The sequence below is a fragment of the Phytophthora sojae genome (assembly GCF_000149755.1).
Source record: "Phytophthora sojae unplaced genomic scaffold PHYSOscaffold_7, whole genome shotgun sequence".
Lineage (NCBI taxonomy): Eukaryota > Oomycota > Peronosporomycetes > Peronosporales > Peronosporaceae > Phytophthora > Phytophthora sojae.
Window position 1 is genome coordinate 2646019 of NW_009258121.1, and position 21137 is coordinate 2667155.

The following is a 21137-nucleotide window of genomic DNA, read 5'->3' on the forward strand; positions in this document are numbered from 1 at the left end:
CGGCCTGGGAAGAATTAGCGGAAACCACCGTAATTCGTAGCTTTGAAAAAGCAATTCCTAAGTATCCTGAGATGTTGATCTGATAATAGCATCTTCTTTTTTCAAAACACATGGATATTTTCTGGGTTTTGTACAGTTGATTTTTTTTTCGTCCAACCAAAACTCTGCCGGGTTTTAATGTCAGCGGAAACTTAATATAGGAGGATACTATTCAGCGTGCCGGCTTTGTAAGTCGTTGTCTGTACTTTCTCCACTTGATTTGTTTAACGTGTGCTTGCACGCCGAGTTGACTGCCTCACTGGTTGCAGCTCTCAATTTTTCTTAGGACGGCTGGTAACTGCATTCATTCCTCTCATAATTTTAGGTAAAGCCAGAAAACATATTTTTACCTTTAACGACCTTTCACTACATGACAAAATTTAGCATAACATTTGATTATTATTACAGCCGAGAACATACTCTAAACCAAAAATTGCCGTCCAGTAAGCATCGTTTCATATGACTTCTGGCATGTCTTATAACTTCTGCCTCTAAATTAATTCTTATCAAGGCTGTCATTAGCTGCACCTCCACCTTTTGCAGGCCATTTTCTTCTGCACTTTCAATTTTGCTTTAAGCTTCATCGGTCCGACGTTGCGCCTATGGCCGCACTTAAACCTCCGGAGGCTAGGACAGACGCAGTTACAACGCCCAGACTTCGGTCTGCGGTACCACCACTCCATTGTTTGGGGAGCGCTAGAGCAAAGTTCTCATTTAGCATGATTGACGACCTAGTCCTTCCCTTTTCAGATGCGGTCAAAGTTGGCTCGTGCTGCGTTTGCATCATGTTACCGTGATGTGTCGTAGTCTTTAACCATTGAGCCTAAGCATATTGGAAGCCCTAATAGTATGATAACGTTGCGTCTTATTGTCTTGTCTTAACCGCATAAGTCTTTACCCTTAACCTTGGCCCAAAAATACCTTTTCACTTCAACCTGAAGCCGCATGGTGGATCTTGACCTCATGAAGTACCTTCAATGCGTACTAGCGAAAGCACACACGCTCATAAACCGGATGGTTTCTCATAACCAAACGATAAAGTATCCGTGGCTTCATGCAACCATGCTTTGTTACTGTGGTAAGGGAAGACTTAGGTCTTTGACCCCCATCAATCTCCTCAACTTTTCGGTGGCAGTGCCTTTGTGAGGGCATCCGCAACCATATCATTATTACTACAGTACGAAACTACTATTCGTCTTTTGTCATGTACCTCTCTTGCATAAAGCCCTTTAATATCAGTGTGCTTTGTTGGAGCATAATTAGCTGGATCCTTTATTATAGTAATGGCTCCTTTATTATCACACCAGCATACTATCGGTTGCTTCTGCTTAAAGCCCAGCCCCTCCAATAGAAACCACAACCATTCGCTCTCTTTGACTCCCTCTGTGCTATGTGGAGACTTACAGTATCTTGCCTCGAACTGTTTCAAGTAATACACACATCTGCCATAATACTGACATACCCAGTAGCTGACTTTCGGTTCTCATTTGCATTCGCGCAGCTCGGGTCTGTGTATATCTCGTATATTACTTCCTTAAACTTTCCATCGAATACAAGCCCATACTTCGACGTTCCTTTCAGATATTTTAGTACTCTCTGGGCTGCCCTGTAATGGCTCTTATTATAGCATGAGAGGAACTTACTTAGCTCTATGACAGCATTTGCTATATCAGGTATGTTCCACGAACAAGATACATCAAAGACCCCACTAAACCTCTGTAATCGAATGGCGGAGCTGCTATTTGCTCAGGACTCATATTCTTCCTTTTCTAGTACTACACTTTTGGCCTGAGGTGTTGGCTCTGGGACACACTTAGTCATATCAAACTTTTGTAGTAAGTTCATGATATACTTATGTTGGGACATACTAAGGATCTGGTTAGCCCTGTCTCGCTTAACTTCCATTTTGAGGATGCAGTGAACCTCGCCTAAGTCCTACATAGTAAACTGTGACGCAAGTTTTGCCTTAACTTTTTCCATGAGTATCATAATACTCGCGGCAATAGTAATGCCGTCCACGTACACACCGATTAGTACTATGTGCGACTCTCCATTTACCTCCCACTTTTGCCGGTACAAACAGAACTCCTTTTTGCACCGGGAAAACCCTAGTTGCGCCAAGAACTTGTTGATGAGCGCATACCAAATTCGCGGAGCCTGTTTGAGTCCGTATAGACTCTTCTTTAGCTTACACACGGTCGAGCCATCCCCATGCCGAAACCCGTGAGATTGTTGCATATAAATATCCTCAAACAACGTTCCGTTGAGGAACGCTGTGGCCACATCCATTTGGTGAACATGTAAATCGTTAATAGTTGTTATAGCGAGTAGCAAGCGCAACGACTCATACCTCGCGACCGCGGAAAAATCTCATTGTAGTCTATACCGTGAATTTGTGTATTTCCTCTTACTACCAGTCGGGCCTTAAACCTGTCGACAGCCCCATCAGCGTTGTATTTTATGTCAAATACCTAGTGACATCCTAACAATTTCCGCCCTTTGGGTAATTTTACAAGTTCCCATGTACCATTCTCGACTAGTGCTCGGTACTCAACTAGGAGGGCGGCCTCCCACTGTTCAGCATGTGGCCCTCGTTTAGCCTCTTTGATTGACCTTGGAATAGGTATCACCTTTATGTTTCTTGTGACTTTGTTGATGGCCACAACATAGTTTCTTAATCGAGTATTTGGTCTTCGTTTGCGGCGAGGCCTTGGAATGGGGTGGGGTATTACCTCACTATCACCCTGGGCTCCCACTATTGTACTGGTCATAATAGTTGAAGCCGGAGTTCGGAGTCATTTTTCTCCCAGAAGATGGTAACTTTCCATATACGATAGTTAGATATAAGGGGTAATTTTCGCCGTAGATTCCGATTCTGGTGTCAGATTCGACTTGTTCACATTCGCCCTGAGATTGCCAACTTCCCTTTTGTAACATACCGTCGTGTTTGCATCGGATTTGTATTTGATTTGACAAGCATGGATAGCATCTTTTATCTTGCTGTGTTGCGGTAGTCGCTATTCCGGGAGAAAATACAAGTTTAAACAGGTAATTGATATGTACCGTTAAGTATCCGAAGGATGCCTCGGCGACGACTTCGAGGAAGTTTGCTGGACTTGGTACGCGCTCCTGACGCGAAACGCCCTGCTCACATCGGGCCCAATACACTTAACTACCACTTCGCGCGCTTACCGCATCGTCTCAGGCTTTCCTTTCATTGTTAGGTTCGAAGATTCATTCATAGTGATTACGGCAACTCCCTCATCGTCATTTACTTTCAGGCCAACATCCATTCGTTAGGCCCTGGTGCCTTGCGCTACACTCTTGTTGTGCGTAGTTGAGATAATTGCTCTTCTTTTGAGGGTCTTTTGAGGTCCCTGGGCCTAAAAATAGATAAGCTATCGGTGCGAGCGTCCGCGTGTTATAATCTCCGGCTTCAACTATATTGGCCAGTACAATACTCCTGTACTCATTGGAGTTGCTGTTGAGGGCTCCTCAGTCCGTCTCTGTTTAGCCGGCGCATTAGTAGTAGAGTCTCGCGCTCGCTTACCTAACCCACATATCTCCTTGATTGTGTCCTCACTTACTTCAATCTTGGCCGATGGAAAAGACCGGACAATTAAGCTGGCCGTGGAAGTTACGTCAAACTTCACGTCCCGGGCTAATCGATACTCTTTGTAATTTTCGGAAAGCCCCAAAAGTTTGCACTCAGAGCGCGATCACTGAACTTCTTGTTTGCCCGTTTGGACTTTGGTATGTGCGCACAGCACTTACTTCCCCCTATCGTTAGTGCTAACCCATTTGGTTCTGTCCCGTATAAGGCCTCATATGGTGTATTTCCCTTCAGTCGTGCAGCAGGCACTCTGTTAGCCACCGCAGCCATATACATTAAAGCTTCTGGCCACCACTTCGCAGCCATATCAGATCCAGCCAGAGCACACCGGACATGGTCCACAATTGTTTGCTGTGCCCGTTCAGCTGACCCATTCTCTTCTTGTGAGTCTACATTCGATCTTTGGAATAAGAGACCTCGCTTAGCGCAGTACCTGTTGACCACAAAATTTACAAACTCGGTACCTCCATCAGTTCGGATCTTTTTGACTTTGTATGGAAATAGCCTTTCAAGTTGTGTAATAGGATTAGCTAACTTGCTTCCCACCTCCTCGAGTGATTTCAGCACAAACTACCACTTATAAGCGGTAGCATCGTCCACCACTGATAATGCGTACTGAAACCCTGCCGTACCATATAACCCCTCATGTTTCATTTTTTCCAGTGAGTCGAGATGAAGTTTGTGGAGAGGCAGGGTTGCCTTTGTGCCTATCATATTCTGGTAAGACATTCTCCTTGATTTTGCTAAAGCGCATGTACGACAAATAAAGTTAACTTTTGTCATATCCTTCCTTGCCAGGCGCAGTGCCCCATCGATTATCTCACCGGACATAATATCTGTCAGTCGGTCTTTCCCACATGTCCCAAACGCAAGTACCATTTTTTCATTGCATTAACACCGGATTACTATTTTTGACCGCTAGTACTTTCATAGTATCACGAAGTCGCCAACTTGGGAGATAGTACACCTCATCGATTGCTACAGCAGCAAACACGAATCGATTATTACTATCCAGGAAGTACAGGTATTCGCCCGTCTTCGCCTGAATATGCCGGTATCCTTGTGTAGCAAGGTAGTATGCACTCAGCAAGTTACTACCACACTCTTTATCAAAGGCAACATTCTTTATTGAGACACAACCGTAGGTACCCTGAGGCTTGAGTATGTTGAATCTCACTGTTCATTGAAGTGCACTCTTTGAGGTACTCCGGTTCCCTTACTCGAACGTTTGAGGTTTACCTTTTCCTAGGTGGCTGGACCACCGCCTGTCAGAACTTATAGCGGCTCCTACCCCTGTGTCAACTACCCACAGGTCGTCAGTTACCTCCTATTGCTTTAGCATGGAAAATACCCCCCAAAGCGCTCTCGTACCTCATTGTCGATGTCCATTTGGGTGAATGGCTTCTCCTCCTCATCGCCATCACTCACGGGAAGCGGCTCCTTGAACGCACACTGGTCCGTCTCCTCAATTGCCTTCTTCAGCTTGTCTTCGTACTCATTGGACTCAGTTTGAGTCATTTCCTCGTCCCCAGCTGCCTCCGGCTTCTTCGCAGCCTTTCCTTTCTTGACCGCCATCACTCGCTTCTTCTTCGTGCTCGGCGCCGTCCGGATTTTCGAGCGGAACAGTGGACCACCCGCTCGCTCTGGATCGCGATCTTTGGCCACGACGGGGCACTCCTTCTTGCGGTGGCCATCTTCGAAGCAGTAGTAGCAGCCCGAGCTTCGAGCCTCTGCTTGATCATGCGTCCTTTTCTTCCTGGTGAACTTCTTTGCCACGTTGAGCACCACTGAGCACCGCTTGTTCGTGAGATCCATGATCTCCTTCTTCGACTCATCTCCAAAGATACCCCGAAGGCTAACTTCAACGTTCTCCACCGTAAACTCCTCCTCCGTCATGGTGATGCTGCTTCCCCAAAACATACTTGGGAGTTGAGCCAGCACCTCCATGCACAGCCAGTGCTCGGTCACCATCTCCTTGCCCACCAGCGTGCTCATCTTCCGGTTGATCTCGTTACGCGCCTTCTTCAGCTTAGTGAAGAAGTCTCCGAGATTGTCCCAGTTGGAGGCAAGGGATCGGTCCCATTGTCGTCGCAGCACGAGTACTCCACCAGCATCCCCACCCCGATACTTGACCTCGAGCTCCTTCTAGATATCGCAAGACCTCATACTAGACACCGTGTCAGGTAGTCCTTGGAGGAACGTGTTGGTTTGGGATGGATTGAACAAGTTCAACACCCGCCATGAGCCCTGTCCCAATGCTCGAAACCGTAACGCATCTCCTTCGCCTCTTCCTTAGTTGTTTCCTCAGTGATGGAAACCACCGGCTTCTCTGGGTGAGCCTCTAGGAAGTCCACCATCTTCACCATGGCTGGTCCCACATCCTTATCGAGCAGAGTTTGCTCATACGCCGAGTCAACCGTACCTATGTAGGTTATGAACTTATCCCTCCACATCGGATACCCCCCTTCCGTCCTTCCCATGAACTTCTCCAGCGCGAGAGTTGAGCCACCCTTATTTTGGCTTGTGCTCATCGTGCGTGGAGGTTTCGGTACTATATCTGAAATATTAGTCACTTAGGGCCGTTCTTAACAGAGGTAGATTGGTAGATTTTGGTTGTATCCGTGCAACCTCGTACAACTTTCGAGCGTAATCGTCCCTGACGTAGAAAGGCGCAAGGTATCACGAGGTTGCACGGGAGGTAGCATATGAACTTTGTCAAAGTTGAAAGAGTTCACGGTTGTACGGAGGGGAAAGTCGAAATTTTGCAGTTGAATTCCCTCGTTGCAGATGCGAGTACCTCCATTCCTCGAGTCTCCGTCATCCCCCCAGTTTGCATTGGTTTCCCTGCTCCCCTGCTAGTTTGGCCTACATGCCACTTGCCACCCCCGCTGTAGTAGCTGGGGGAGGGGACGGCCCTGCCCCTGCATTCTCCGTCTCCTCTATTAGCAGCGGGCCAAGATTGTCTACGGCATCTTCATCTCCGACCCAGTCTGTACGAAATGACAACGTACGGGAGGCCAGTTCTGAAACAAGCGAAGATGCGAGTTTCAGCAGCTCCACGCAGTTAACATGCTCACTTGCCCTCGCCCAAGATACTGCTACTCCGTTGTCTCTTAGCGAGGTTCAATGCCCTGGTACGACGGACGAGATCGATGCGCATCCGGATACCTCTTCGCATGAAGTGGACCACGAAGGAATCTCCGTCGAGTCGGGCGCCATCTCTGAGCAAGTGCGCCTGCAATATCGAGTTCTAGACGCAATTGGAAGCTCGGATCAGGAAGACGAACAAGGTCAAGAGCCAGGAAAGACTGCTGAAGGCACGGAGCTGCGTTTCAAGGATTTCGAGTGGTTAACGAAGACGGTGGAGCGTGATGGGAAACAGGTAGAAGCCCCAGTCATTTCAACGATAAGAGGGGAGCCGCCTACAAAAACGAAAGTCATTGCTCTGCGTAACTTTTGTATTGCGAGCGGCATTCGAGGATACAAGAACAAACTTAAAGCTGTGCTTTTATCCCTGATCGCTCAACGGATGAAGAACGACAAGATCTACGGGCGTATTTTCGAGAACAAGATGCAACAGCGCCGCGAGCCCGAGTCGAAGCAAGTGTAGTGCCCGTTCCGATTGGTTAACATTCTGTTTTCCTGTCGTTTTGCGCCTCGGTTTGTCGCCCTTTACGACCAGCGTACGCGTGCTGATCTCGACGCCGCCGTATCTGCGGAGGAGCAGTTTTGGGAGGACGTTCCTGCTGCATTTTTGGATTGCACACCCGAGGAGGAGTTCGATAATTTGATTGCAGCCCACCCTGCATTGGACCCCACCTGTATCAACCCTGCAAGCATCGTCCAGCACTCGATTAAGCAACTCCGTCAGATTTGGGGATCGTCACACGGAGCTTACCGCCAAGCTCACATCCGCTTTACCAGGACTGGCACAAACGACAAGGACTTCTACAAGTACTGCAACGGGCGTTTGGATGCACTTTACATTCATATGCACCTGCAGATCAAGCGTGAGCTCGTCGGTGCTGTGAATCGTGACTTGCCCGAAGACGTTTTCTACGAGAGCACCGAGACATCGCAGCGTGAAACGGGGTCGGACGCAAACCGCAGGAAGAAAAATGACGTAGCTGAAGCGATCCGGGACTTTGGAAATCAGGAATGGCGGGTAGCCCTTGCAATGCGCAAGCAAGAAACGGAGGAACTCACAATGCGCTTTCTGGAGAACAAGGAATCGAACCGATCGAATTACATGAAGCGAAGACTTCAAAACGAAGTGAAGAGCGCAGCAACGAAATATTATACTTTCCTCGGCGATCGGATCCGGTCTTTAATCGTGCTCCAAGGTCGTGAGACCAATCCAAGAGTTCTTCAAGATCTTGAAGAGGAAATCGCGATTCTGACGGCAAAGAGGCAGAAAGTGAAGGAGGATCTAATTTGATGGGAAAACCGAGGATCCCAGAGTGCTATTACCGCCTCTGTTGGTTTTGGCCAGGTTCGAGCCCGGTTTGCAAAACCCACACATGCCACGATCCTGTCAGCAAAGAAGCAGAAATTGTCAGAGGGTTTAGTTTAGTTCCCGATCGAGATCAATGTATCCCGAGTGGATGTGCTTTTGCTGTCTGTATTTTTCTAGCGAGTTGTATCCTCTTGACTTTTACAATCTTACCGACTTGTTAGCGTGTGCAGCTCCGTTATATTGCTATTCGCCATGCCTCACAGCTCTAACAGCCAACGCAACAAGAGATCCATCGACAGGATGCGTCGCCCAGTAGGTTTTCTGGCGTGGTTGACGGCCACGTGTGCCGATAGTCATTAAAAATCACAGTCGAGTCCGTACATTTTGAGTGCAAAAGGTTGTGCGCGCCAGGCCTCCAGTTCAGGCTCCATTAGAGGTTGTGGCTTGTTTGGGGTTTGCAGTCGTCCCAAAGCAAAATGACGAAGCGCTTCTATTCGCGCGGGTCACAGCGACTAAACTATACATCTCAGGGCGCCAGCATCTGCACCTTGCTTCATGCTGTTGTCCTGGTCAAAAAACACTTATTGTTGTAGTAGCTGATGGAGCGATTTATAGGCGCAGTTTGTCACCGTCGCCGAGCACCTTTCTTGATTGCCGAGAGTGATACCCAGCCAACACTTGGATCAACACACCGGCTGGTTATCCGCGTACGTTGAGAACGCGCGATTAGAGTAGCCACGGCACCTCCCCATCGCCCCATAGACAATACCAGAGGCAGCAGTAGCAGTACCTGCAACATGTTCGATGATTCGTCACCGCTCAAGACGGCTGAGTGTATTACAGCGCCGTATGTGACGGGCGTGGTCGAACTGGTCGACATGCTTGTCTTTTTGTCGTTGAAGAAATTCGACCACAATTGGTGCACCTTGGGCATACGAGTTGACCCGCCACGACCACCTCTCGGGCACCTGGTTCATGAGCAGCATGTCCTTGCTCGGCGCTTTCTCCACGAGATTCGTGGCCTTGTGGAGTCGCCTCACCGAGCGGCCTAGCGCGCGCTCATGTTGGTCGAGTTGAAGTCCACGCCGTCATGCAGTGAATCGATCTCGATGTACGCAAAAGCTGAGCATGTTGACTTCTATCAAAGCAGTGCGAGTTGTTCGGCAGACGCGAAGTCTAATCAAGATCCCGGTTACCGTGTCGCTGCGCGAATCGCACAAGGTGACATTGAAACACTAAATAAAGAAGCATGAGAACTCCTTGCTGGGGAACTTCCGGGTCAACGATACCTTCATACTAGTAGTACCATTTTGTGGATTAACCGATAAGGTACCAACACGTTAGATATGGGTGCCTACTCGTTCTCTGAAGTCCTGCGAACGAGGTTGCGGTGGGATCGGCTTAGAGACGCGTTCTGGATGAAGCGTACAAGTCTGTCACGCACATCGGATACACCAGCAGTGCTAAAAGCTTGTGGGTCCAATGGATCGCTCGGCAAGTATGCCAGACGGCTCTGGTCAAAAACGCCCGTGTTCTCTCTTGCCTCAGCAACTGCGAATTCTACTGGGAGGTCAGCGCAAAAGTTATGCAGTCGAGCCATAGCCATCAGAGCTCGACTAACATTCTTGGGCTTCAGTTGAAGAGGATAGTTGAGACATCTCCACTTGTTGCTGAACCTTCCAAACGTCTACTCGATTTTAATCCTCAGCTGACTTAAGTAAAAGTCGAACGTGTCGTGCGCTCTGTTCAGCCGTCCCGTTCCTCCAAAAGGGCGTGAGCATGTGCTCTGAAGGCATATACGCTCCATCGCCGATAAAATATCGGTTATTACCAAGATTGCCCACGTACGTTGCCAGCTTAGTTCTTGCGAAAGCCCATAAATCGCTGGATCCACCAGGTGCAGCGACAGCAAAATAGATGAAGCGACATTGGTGATCACATGCAGCTTGGATATTGAGACCCATGTGATGATAGTGCCCCGAAAAGTAAGCGCGAACATTACCACCTGCTTGCTTCCGCGTTGGTGTAATAATTCGGACAAGCATGCCATCAACGCAGCCAACACAGCCGTCCAAAACACCTTCTGAGCTCGATTTTGCGAACTCGGCTGCTGCGCACTCAATCTCTCTTGGGGTTGTAGGAAGCTGAATAGCCAACTCGGTGCAGTTGAGAATAGCAAAGATGCCCTTGTTCAAACAGCGATAAAAGGAAGCCACACTTAGTTGGGCTACATCGCGAATGTCCAGATACGAACCGCCAGCAAGGTAGCGGAGCGTGCAGTGTAGGACAACTTCTTCAGATATAGGAGCAACTCCAGTTCTTCTCGTTGACATCACACCGTCTACGCTCAACGACGGTCTCAGCATGTCCACCAAGCGGTTAAAATGGGCTCCATCCATGCGATAAGCCCGATCAAAAGTCTTCTCTCGCTGATGCCGTTGTACATGCTCGGACCATATCATGCGCTGGCGAGCGTAAAAGGTCTCGCGAGTGTTCAACTCAGCAGCCGCAGCTGTGAAGCATATGAATGCGCCGTCTAGCATGAACTCATCTTCAGAGTCGCTGTCATTTCAGCCAAGGAGCTCGCCATCAGAATCGTCGTCGCTCCATGCAAAGGGGTCGCCGTCTGAGCCGCTGTCGCTCCAGGGAAGGAGATTGTCAGCAAATGGGTCGCCATCCGAGTCGCTGTCGCTCCAGGCTAGGAGATCACCTTCCACAGCCCAGTCAAAGTCAAACCGCGTGCGCTCGTCCGAGTCGTCATCTAGATCTTGCTCCATGGTTCAGAGAGAGCGCCAGTCCGGGCGTGCAAGGGAGCGAGATTCTCGCTTGAAGGCAAATGTGAAATATGACATTAAAAATCAGATGAACGTATGCACTTCATTCTTATCAGAGCGTTGCATGTTGCACGGTGATACCCGCACGTCTCTAGCACACGTGGACCTTGGTTGTACGGTGATACCGATCTACCTCTGTTAAGAACGCCCCTTAGTAGATAGGCCGTCAGTTTCGAAGTGAGGGGGACTTCGGTGGTCATTCCATGCGTCCTCCTCCACTCATGACATCCCTCGGCAAATATATAGTGTGCGCCACATTAGTAAATGTGCGGTACTTTTCTTATTGGATAATAAAAAGAGATATTTCACCCACCAAAATCCATCTTAACACTAGCGCTCTTTACAAAGAAATAAACCAGGGTTATCGTGAAATTGGTGATGTTGCTCGTCAGCAGCTTGGAGCTGTGTACGTTCCTGGTATCGTAAGATATTTACTAGACGTGACAATAGGAGAGGTCAAAATTTCATTCCTCCTATAATAGACTATTATTATTTAATAATTCTGTTGAGCAAGACACAAGTGGAAGGGATTTTCAAGAGGCAAACGATAGACGCCTGCTTCAGGAGGCAGCGGCGCGCAGTCGGCTCCGCAATGAAACTACATTGTTACATGGGACTCCCATCGAGATTTCAACAGCTGGGTCCGCTCCAGGGGCCGGAAAAATAATATCAAAGCAAAAAATATGGTACCTGTAAACAAATGACATGTATGCTGAGCATGTATGAGTACAAAAACATTGTGTGGAGAATGTGTACGGTGAATGGGGGGGTTAAGAACAATTTCGCGAGAATCTGTAGTTCATCGCCAAATTTTCTTTGCTAAGGCGCCGGCCAACTCCCTAGGTGACCTAATAAATACTTGTAGTGGACAATAAAATGCATCCTCGGATCCAGTGTGACACCAGTTTCCCACTAGCAGGTCAATTTTATACACAGTTATTAGATTATAGAGTCTTCTAAGATTATTCCAACCAATAGGCGTCGTGTATCGGGACATCTGGGACTCGGTCATTAATTGACAGTGTGTCGCACTGGACCGTTTTACTTAGGGATTTTGTATAGAGTAGGTGTATAGAGTAGGTGCATGTATGCTCAGCATACATGTTGATTAGTTAAGTGATTTGTATAGGACATGCCCTATTTATAGCATACATGCTCGGCATATATGCGCCAAAGCCCGTATGTATGCTGAGCATGTATTGGTGAATGGGGGGGGTTAATCACACGAGATACCTATTTATGCGTAAAACACCAGATTAATCGGAAGGATCTATAGTTTTTATCAACAGAATTCGCTTTTCGGGAAACGCAAGGTATCAACGGGAATATTGAATTTATCTTGAATGCATACACAATTCAGATTCCAAGTGCACTCATATCTCTTAGGAGTATTGCGTCAACGAGTCCTCGCTCGCTTCTTCTTCTCCGCTTAGATCGCTGAGAAACGACGCTTCTTCTGTGCGCGGTACGTTTGCTGCTGCATACGCCTCTTTTTCTTGAGCGCCAAACCTATTTGAGTTAGTCGGTGTTGCGACTGGCGGAACCACATCCCGTTCTGGACGCAGAGAGGATTGATCCAGATGTGAAAGTTGGCTAGAGCGACCTCATGCATAAGATGGCATCGTACGAGTCTGCGTTCCAGTGGTACTTGTCAATCGTGATTTGCCACAGAACGTTTGAACGCCCTTAACAATTGTCAACCAGACCGCTATCGTTTGACAACTAGTCGTCCTTCTGCTGGCCGGTACGATTTAGAGCTGTGCTTTTTTTGGGGTGGATGTAGCGGACGTAGTCGACCAACCTCTGATAGCCCTTGTCTGCCAATATCGCCCATTTAGCTGAATATATCTCTAGCAGAGGGTCGTTGACCTACAGGCTCTCGCCAATGGGCAACTCCTGCCTCTTCGCAAGTGAAAGGGCTCGTTGGACTTGAACAAGGCCACGTTGTGCGTTCCTGATTGATTTAGTCATAACAATCGTGAGATGGTAGTGGCTAGCGAATTTTTTTTGATTCCCCCCCTCCCCATTCGCCGTACACATTCTTCGCACAATGTTTTTGGTACTCATACATGCTCAACATACAACATGTTTGATAGGGATTTTGTAGAGTAGATGCATGTATGATCAGCATACATTTAAATTAGATAAATGATTCCACCTTGACTTCCGAACCCTACCACATCTCACATAAAAGTTGACTACTACACAAGTCACGGACGGACAGCCAAAGCTCGTTGAACTCGCGCAACGAGAAGTTCGTCATCTCCTTGATGCGCCGATGTCGTGGAAGCGATCGAAGTGTGGAGAGCTAGGGGTCGCGTTGCGCATGGTTCTGCTCGATTTGAGAATGTAATTGGCACGTTTTTCGTGTCCTCCCGCCGGCTAGTAGCACAGGTGACCTGTATGCGGCATTGTTATATGCGCCGATTGGAGCGCTGAACGAAAGATGACCGAAGAAGCGGCAGTCGCGAGACTTTACAAGCTGATAAAGAGTAAAGTCAGCATGGATAAAGTTAAGTAAGAGCCAGCGCTATCTGTGCTTGAGGGCGGCCGCGGAAATACAGAGCATTGATGCCCCACAGAATGGAGACGGACATGGTCCTCTCACAAAAGTAGGATCATGCAAGACCTGAGGAAGTTGGTGATATAGGGTGGTGTTTCCTTTCAGAACGAAATCGGCAACCACCTCGTATGAGAGGTTCTGCTTATGAGTTTTTGTGGTTAGCGGTACAACCGATTTAGCAAGAATATAATCGAATATATACTCTTTAAGCCATGTCGATGAAGGTAGTTCGTCGCAGAAAGCTCTTTTGCTTTTTTCTTTAGACGCACGCAATATGTTTCACAAAACAAATACGATCGAAATTATGCTATTACTGCAAAAGCGTTGATTTGTGAGAGCTACAGCCTCAAATAAAAACGAGGTTTTTCCTGCTTGCACGGTTGAGATTCGCATTCAGCAATTTATTTTTGCCCAATCAGGACACAGCTCATATTTATGCTACTTTTAGGATGGCGTTTTAAGAAAAAGTTATGCGTAGAGTTTGCTATAATACATGTGAATCATTCTGAAGTCTCACCCCCTATAATACAAATTAGATACAAAATTTGTTGTGTATTTTTTTCCTACGTGAGTCAGGGCGAAGGCTAGGCTTGTATTATTGGCTTGCGTAACACTGTGTTGCGCGGGGTATGCCCGTAGCGGCTACTGGGCAACGCAGTGTTTGCCGTTCGTCATAGGGACGTCCTGGATGAGCCCAGCTACCTCCTCTACTAAGAGTTTAGTTTGACCGAGGGCTCGCGGCTTTCGCGGAACCACTAGCGCGGAAGGCGCTGGCTCCAGATCTCAGAGACCTCCGTTTCGAGATCTTTTAAATGCCCCCCCCCCCCCGCCGCGGTGTGATCTCCCCTCTCTCACTTGGCCCCTGGCGTGTGCATTGTTCGGGAATTGTTGGCTAGAATTAGCAATGAGAAGGATTTGGCGATTAGTCGATGGTGACGGAAATTCATAATTTTAGCCAATAAAAACATGTTGTGTAAAATACATAAAACCTTACGCGCATATTATCGTGGACCAATGAAGTAGGAGCTAGTTTGTCTGAGCGGTTCTGGTGCTGGTTAGGTTCTCCTTGCGCGACCAACTTTAACCTAGTCTTCGATTGGCCATACATAGAGGTTTATGTTTATTGCTAAAAAAAACGAGAACCACATCGAGCATGTGGTTCTCAGTTTCTCCGGTGCATTTTGCGACCAAAAGGTTTGACAATGCCACCACCAACCGCTTTGATGTGCTTAATCATGCAGACATGTACGCGCTAGCCTGTGGGTTTCTGATGCGCCGTGATGTACGTAACAATGTGTACATTCTAAAACATTTGATGTACTTTGAACCGATGCGTGGGGATGTCGCCACTTACGCCGATCGCAAACCAGTTGTGTGCTGCTGTGGTTTGAGATGCTGCATGTTCACTTTGTTGCTGTATTCTACAAAACGTACAGCTTTGGGGGAGGGGACGGGGGGGGGTATCCTGTGGTAGCGCTATGGATGGCACCCGCATCGCCATTAAGCGTTCTATCGGCTTTAATGGATGGTATAACCGCTAACATCAGGGTTAACATCTTCGCTACAGGCTCCAGCTTCCACTTCGGTGTCAGCAAGCGTCTATCCGTTCATTTCATAAGAGCAATACACCAATTGCAAATATAATTACAATCAATTACATCAATGCGCAATTTACCTCGACCAGTACTCTATCAGTAGCATAAGCTCATTTACCTCGAACACTGGGGTCTCTTCGTTGCCGGTAGCACGCATGTCCGAGTTGTACTCGGCCCACTTGCGCTTAAGTCACTTGATCTACAGAACACAACCGAGTTTGTTAAAATTGTTTCACTGTTTCTGGCACGCAGTAGTTTGTGAAATGAGGTTACCTTTTGCTTTCACTTGCGAGTTTACCTTGTTCTTGCACTGCTGCATGTAGATGGTTTCACTGTGAAGACGGCTCATCTCCAGCGTTGCCAAAACTCCACATTACGGCGCTGTGGTGAATGGGTAATTATTTTATTACGGGTGGGCTGGTAAAATGGGTGGTGTTCAATTTGAAGTAAAAAAATGGATGGTTCATGTCGCCCTACTTGCTACTGTGACCGTTGCCAGCGTTGCCAACAGGTTTGTATTCATGTTAAACGCGGACACCATTTGAAGCTACGCTCTGGCTTTTGCGATCTATACCCCAACCACCAAGTCCCGACCGCTGTTCTGACCTCATTGGCCCCTGATACCCCTGTCGTCACTGCTGCTACCCCTACAACTGGAGCCACCGGCACTGCCGTTCCTACTGGCACATTAAGCGCCGGTACCGCCGTCCAGTTCAGTTTGCCGTCCTCGGATCATTTTGCCCTCCCTCTTTTTCATTAGCGCTATGCTGGTTGCCATTCCCCCTGGTGGTCGCGTGGCGGGTTTTGACGATCCTGCTTGCCGCAGAAGCCGCCTTCCAGATACTGTCTGGAACGACATCCTCGTCTCCGGCGGCGTTGTCTCTACAAGAAGTGTGAGAAGCTTATTCACACATCCGGGAAAACTCATGTCGAGCCACTGGGCCAAGAATTGCCTCAAACGAACATGCACGCCTGCTTTCGCCCAGCTATCTCTCCGGTCAAGGTTGCTGCGTTCCAGCTTAATTTCGCCCTCCGGTTTTGCAGCACCGACATGGTTTTTAACAATGCAGCACACCACACGTACGTCTTGCAGCCGCGCTTGGGGAGCTTACGCCTTCAAGTTCTCTCCCGTAAGCAGCTGGTTTCAACGCTGTTGAACAACTGCTACGGCGAGGCCCGCGCAACTGTGATGCTCAAGCCCCGGGATCGAAACCGCACCCTCGTTACTGATGCCTGAATGGACGTCAATGGGCTGCCTGTGTCCTGCGTGAGGAGGCGTTAGCCGTTTCCTCGAGATCTTGTACACGGGTTCAACCTCGCACGACGCTTCCTCGCGGCTGTGTGATGGCTAAGAATCCCTTCATCCGCTACGTTGCAGTGGTATGGATAACCCTGCGCGTCTGGCCACGCGTCAGAAGGAGTACCAGGTTATGCTTTCCATGACTGCATCTCGCACGCGCTGCACCTTGTGGTGAAGGACTTTGTCCCCAAGCTGCCTTGACCTCAAAAGATGGAGCAGGACTGCCATCAGTTGGCGAGGTTTCTCAATAAGGGCCAGCAGTTGAGGCACGAGCTTCATCACCCGCAGCAGATGGATGTAAGGTGGCCCTCAGCATGCCGTCGACACACGCTGGGGTACGATCAAGCGCTGCTTCGCTAGCATCAAGGCTTCTGAGAATATTCTTCATGCGTTTGTAAACTCACAGGATTTTTCCAATTCGGGTCCAAAGAGCAGAAAACCACGCGACCCCTTGCGCACGACACGGTGGTGGCGCATGACTTTGTGCAGTAAAAAAATATTCAACTGCTAGATGTGCTTTCGGCGTTCCCAAAGGCGTTTGAGAAGAACGCAAAGTCGCCATCTGACGTCTATCGTATGTTCTTGGAGCTCCCATATTGCGATACGGTGATGCCTATTAGCAAACTGGGTGATATCACCTGGATCCGCGAAGATCGCTTCAACGTCATCTACTGCGACGTACACGGTGTAGCGTACTTGCTCGATCCACGCTATCTTGGCCGCGAGACGGACGAGGACTCGCGTCAATGGAATGGTATACATGTACCTCGAATTCCCCGACTTTTTTCATACATGGTGTTTGAGAAAGAGCTTTTAAAGTGTTAAGGGGCATATAGGATACCCATCAACATCAACACGATCAAAGAATTCATACCGGCGATGTAGACTAGGCAAGAAAGAAATATTTCTGATAGAACTCTGTTTTGGTATGCGGTTCTCTAAAGTATCGTCGCGCACTATCAAATTATCTACAATGATTATGATCTATGAACATTGGGCATGTTAAAATTATAGGGTCAAGCACATGTATGAAGCGAATTCCTAACTACAAGCTGACTTAGTAGTACTCAAATTCCTCGTCGCAGTTGTTGATTTCCTCGTCACAACTAGCATCCGCCATGTTCTCCATGAAGCCATAGAACTCAACATCTTCAGCGTCGAAGTTCTTGGCGTTAAAGAAAAGGAAGACAAGCTTATCGACCGATGCGTCCTGAAGACGGTTCCGAGCCTAGGAGTGGACAAACTTGTGAACTGAGAGTTGCGCTCAGCAGCAGCTCTGGAGCAACTAGCGCAGAAGACCGTAAGTGTGATCTTCTGAAGCATCGAGAACTGGAACAAGCCGCGCCAGTACTCGAGGACCGTCAGCTTCCTGTCTTCAATTCGCTTGGCTTCATGCGATCTTACTTGACTCAGTTCAAGATACTTCATAAGCTCGACCGCAGTGGCGTCTTCGTTTTCATGAGCTCAATACATTTGTATTGTATTGACTTTCCAATTTGAGCCTTTAGGCCGGTACGAATAGCTATTACTTTCGCCGAAAATCTCTGTAAAATGCGACGCAGCGTCCGGCGAGCTTCCCCATAGTGACGTGTTAGTAGTGATAATGTGGAAACAATAAGCATAAGTTGTTTACCGCGAAGACGTTGACTAATGCGCTCGGGCAACTCACACCGGTGTGGTGGAGCAAGAAGAGAATTTTCCGAAGTCTGAAGCCACCCACCAAGATCAAGTGTGATCTCCCCCGAGAGTGACACCGACCTCCAGAAGAGTGAACCCCGTCGAAGATGATCTAGACCAGGGGATATCTGCTTGGGAAGGGGTGACGTCGATCCCGGGAAAGGAATGATGAACTTGTATCCGGATTTCGTCAACGACCAGCAGAGAGTCGGCGCCACCACGAAGGCCGAGGGAGCCAGCGAGCATGCGGTTGGACCACAGGAGCGTGAGAGAACGATGGGACAAGGACTTAGGCAAGGTTAACATTTTGGACAGAGTTGTGTTTACCTTCTACTGATCAAGTGGTCTTCGCCTCCGCACTACCGGGCACGGGATATACTTTGGCCCACCCGACGCTACGCAAGTCGACTTATACCCCAAGATCAAGGAACCTCGGACGCCAGGATAGCTTGGCCCAGCGTCCGTCAACCCTCACTTCGACCCACCGCTAGAGGAAGCGGCAAGCAAGCAAGGAAAGGAAAGGAAGGTCATACACCGACCACAAGGTAACCCCAGGCCAAGATTACACCTGGCCGGCGAGTGTCGATCTAGACAACCCCAGATCGAAACCGCCACAACTACTCCGGCACAGAGTGAAGCATATCCGCGTTGCTGCCACATGTCCCCGCTGTCCGCCAGACAGTCCAAGACTCAACCCCAAGCGCGTCTTCTCGAGATCACCCGAAGAGTGATCCAGCCCACCGACGGGTACACAAGGTGAGGATCAGCAACTTCACGGAAGATCGGAGTACCCCCTCCGTAAGTCGGCAGTTCGGGCGCCGTGTGCAAGAGGACCCCCGCGATCTGCAAATTTTGCGGAGCCGCTTCGCCACACCGGAGCACGCGGCGCCGTTCCCGTCTAGTCTCAGATGGACGTAATATACTGCAGCTCGAAGTTGCAGATGATCTGCGGAGCAAAATGCTCCGCGGCTCCCAGGTTAAGACTTTCATACCCTTCCCACTGAGCCAGGTACAACGTGGCCCCGTTAATGCGGCGTTTTGCCAAATTCATAATCTCCCTGCACCGTCCTCAGCGGCTGCACCAAACCTAAATCCTCGGACAATGAAGCTGCCTTCGTCGTCTGATACACTGTCATTGCTGACGTTACTGGGGCTAGGAGGCGTCACAGATGTACGTAGCGGGGCAACGAGGCTAAACCGCCCATTCAACAGCTAAAACGTTGCGGCATGGCGCTGGTTGGGCGTAAGAGGCGCCATGGCTCGGCTTGACGTAGAAAATCTCGTTGTGATGGCAGTAGTGATGACCTACGAGTTCGTATAGGCTAGCTGTCGCGAGGCTGAGCGCGATGGTGCCCGATGAGTTAATTTTGCGGACCTCTAAAACATTATTATCTCTGAAATTTAAATTTGTTCACTTACATATATTCTATATTTTAAAATTTTACGAGTGGAACATTTTCTAGAAAAACTATTATTATAGACTTGGGGCTGTTCAGTAAGGCTGTTCACCAAAAGTCTTCCAGGTTGTGCTTTTAGGTATTGTGTTGGGTGCAACATTCCTTTTACACATTAACCGAAAGTACCTGTCGGCCAACTCTGCTCATCTCAGAAGCCAGCAACATCCACCCTTCTCCAATTGAAGCATTGTTTTTGGCGCTTCCAAACCGGGCCCAGAACGTATCGTAGAGCCGAATAAGGTCCACCTTGTCCGCAGTTCATTAGAGCACGCTGAACTACGCATCCTTAAAATAACTCGGCTTCGTTATACATATCGACGACAGATATGGCCTGTTGGGCCGATTTGCACAGTACAAATCTTCCCGCACGTTCTATATAGAGTCAGTATAGACTACTACGGTAGGCCATAACAAACCGAACTTTTTTGATTTGTGCATAAACTCTGTCATATCGCCGGAAGATATGGCGCACTGGACAGACAAAGACTGGACCAAACCAATACAAAAACGAAGTGTTAGTCTATGCACAAAAACAAAGTTTCAGTTTGTTATGACACACATCACAAAAGTTTTGGTTGGCTTGTGGTGCAAATACGCGAATTGTTTACGCATTGTGTCGACAATACGCCTATTTGCACCTCAAGCCAACCCAGCACCACCTTGTCACAAACAATATCATAAAAGGGACTAACCGTCGCTTTCACCGTACTTTATTGGGATGCCCGCCTATTTTAACCGTAATTACTGTGCATCATGCTGAAAGGCGTTTCGGAAGTGCTGGACGCAAACAAATCGCTGAAGTACTTCAATTTCGTGACACCGATCGGTTACTAAAATATATCCTTTAACTTATTTTTGAAAACGACACTTGGAACCTATGAATCGAACTCTTGTCCTCTCACTTCAGACCCGCTCGCGTTGCTTAGCGCGTTTGCACCTAATCATACTGCGACAAGTACATGCAAGAAGCACAAGCGTCGCGCAACGAAGTGTTATGGTCCTCTACATGAGCACGTGTTGCCCAATGGTGTAGCCTTGGCGGTGGCACTGAAGCAGACAGGAAGGATAAATTGGTGTTATGTGAAGACCGTGTTTTCCAGTCAGCTTCGAATTCCTTAATCACCTCGCCATTACGGGGTCCGATTTCCAGCTACACGATCAATGCAGCAGAACTAACTCACTACCACGCATGTAAAATGAACAGGGCGGAGACTAATTGCACCGGAAATAGGGCGAGCCGGACCGCAAATCATTTCCATCAAACTGGATTACACTTAACCCGGCAGGATTCACCTGAACTGGACCGGCCCACGTTATCATTTTGAGATATAAGGTGTTCGCAGAACGAAGTAGGATTACCCCGTCATGTGCCTAGGTTTGCAGGAGCTACAGTTTCAAGCACATCAAGTACTGTACACTCTTGTTTGCTCATCAAGCTAGTAATTGCAGTGGCCGTGGTAGTTGTAGCCGGACGGTAAATTCAAGGATACTACAACAACACTTCACGATGGGAAACTGGGCACGGCTTCCTTCATAATAAATTAATTTCCTTTAGATATTGGGTACATCAGTAATCTAAAGTGACGTTGGTTTCGACCCCTGA

At 48.3% G+C, this 21137-nt stretch overlaps 5 protein-coding genes across 5 annotated transcripts; 1 reads left to right on the top strand and 4 right to left on the bottom strand.

The window, feature by feature from the left end:
• Positions 1 to 4222: 4222 nt before the first annotated feature.
• PHYSODRAFT_514855 (hypothetical protein) lies at positions 4223 to 4787 on the bottom strand (the record flags this gene model as incomplete). The annotated part of the gene is made up of 2 exons (XM_009534325.1): positions 4223 to 4488; positions 4604 to 4787. Coding segments are annotated over 2 exons (450 nt in total), but the record flags the coding sequence as incomplete, so codon positions are not given.
• A 152-nt stretch (positions 4788 to 4939) lies between these two features.
• On the bottom strand, positions 4940 to 6018 carry PHYSODRAFT_258805 (hypothetical protein; the record flags this gene model as incomplete). Its single annotated transcript, XM_009534326.1, has 3 exons — positions 4940 to 4954; positions 5024 to 5797; positions 5974 to 6018. 3 exons carry the CDS (start codon positions 6016 to 6018, stop codon positions 4940 to 4942), a joined length of 834 nt encoding a protein of 277 aa, XP_009532621.1.
• A 1250-nt stretch (positions 6019 to 7268) lies between these two features.
• PHYSODRAFT_439351 (hypothetical protein) lies at positions 7269 to 7664 on the top strand (the record flags this gene model as incomplete). The annotated part of the gene is made up of 1 exon (XM_009534327.1): positions 7269 to 7664. A coding segment is annotated over one exon (396 nt), but the record flags the coding sequence as incomplete, so codon positions are not given.
• Positions 7665 to 9805: 2141 nt separating this feature from the next.
• Positions 9806 to 10507, bottom strand: PHYSODRAFT_317433 (hypothetical protein; the record flags this gene model as incomplete). Its single annotated transcript, XM_009534328.1, has 1 exon — positions 9806 to 10507. One exon carries the CDS (start codon positions 10505 to 10507, stop codon positions 9806 to 9808), a length of 702 nt encoding a protein of 233 aa, XP_009532623.1.
• A 6950-nt stretch (positions 10508 to 17457) lies between these two features.
• On the bottom strand, positions 17458 to 17828 carry PHYSODRAFT_336727 (hypothetical protein; the record flags this gene model as incomplete). The annotated part of the gene is made up of 2 exons (XM_009534329.1): positions 17458 to 17628; positions 17700 to 17828. The coding sequence occupies 2 exons, from the start codon at positions 17826 to 17828 to the stop codon at positions 17458 to 17460; spliced, it is 300 nt and encodes a 99-aa protein (XP_009532624.1).
• Positions 17829 to 21137: the final 3309 nt, after the last annotated feature.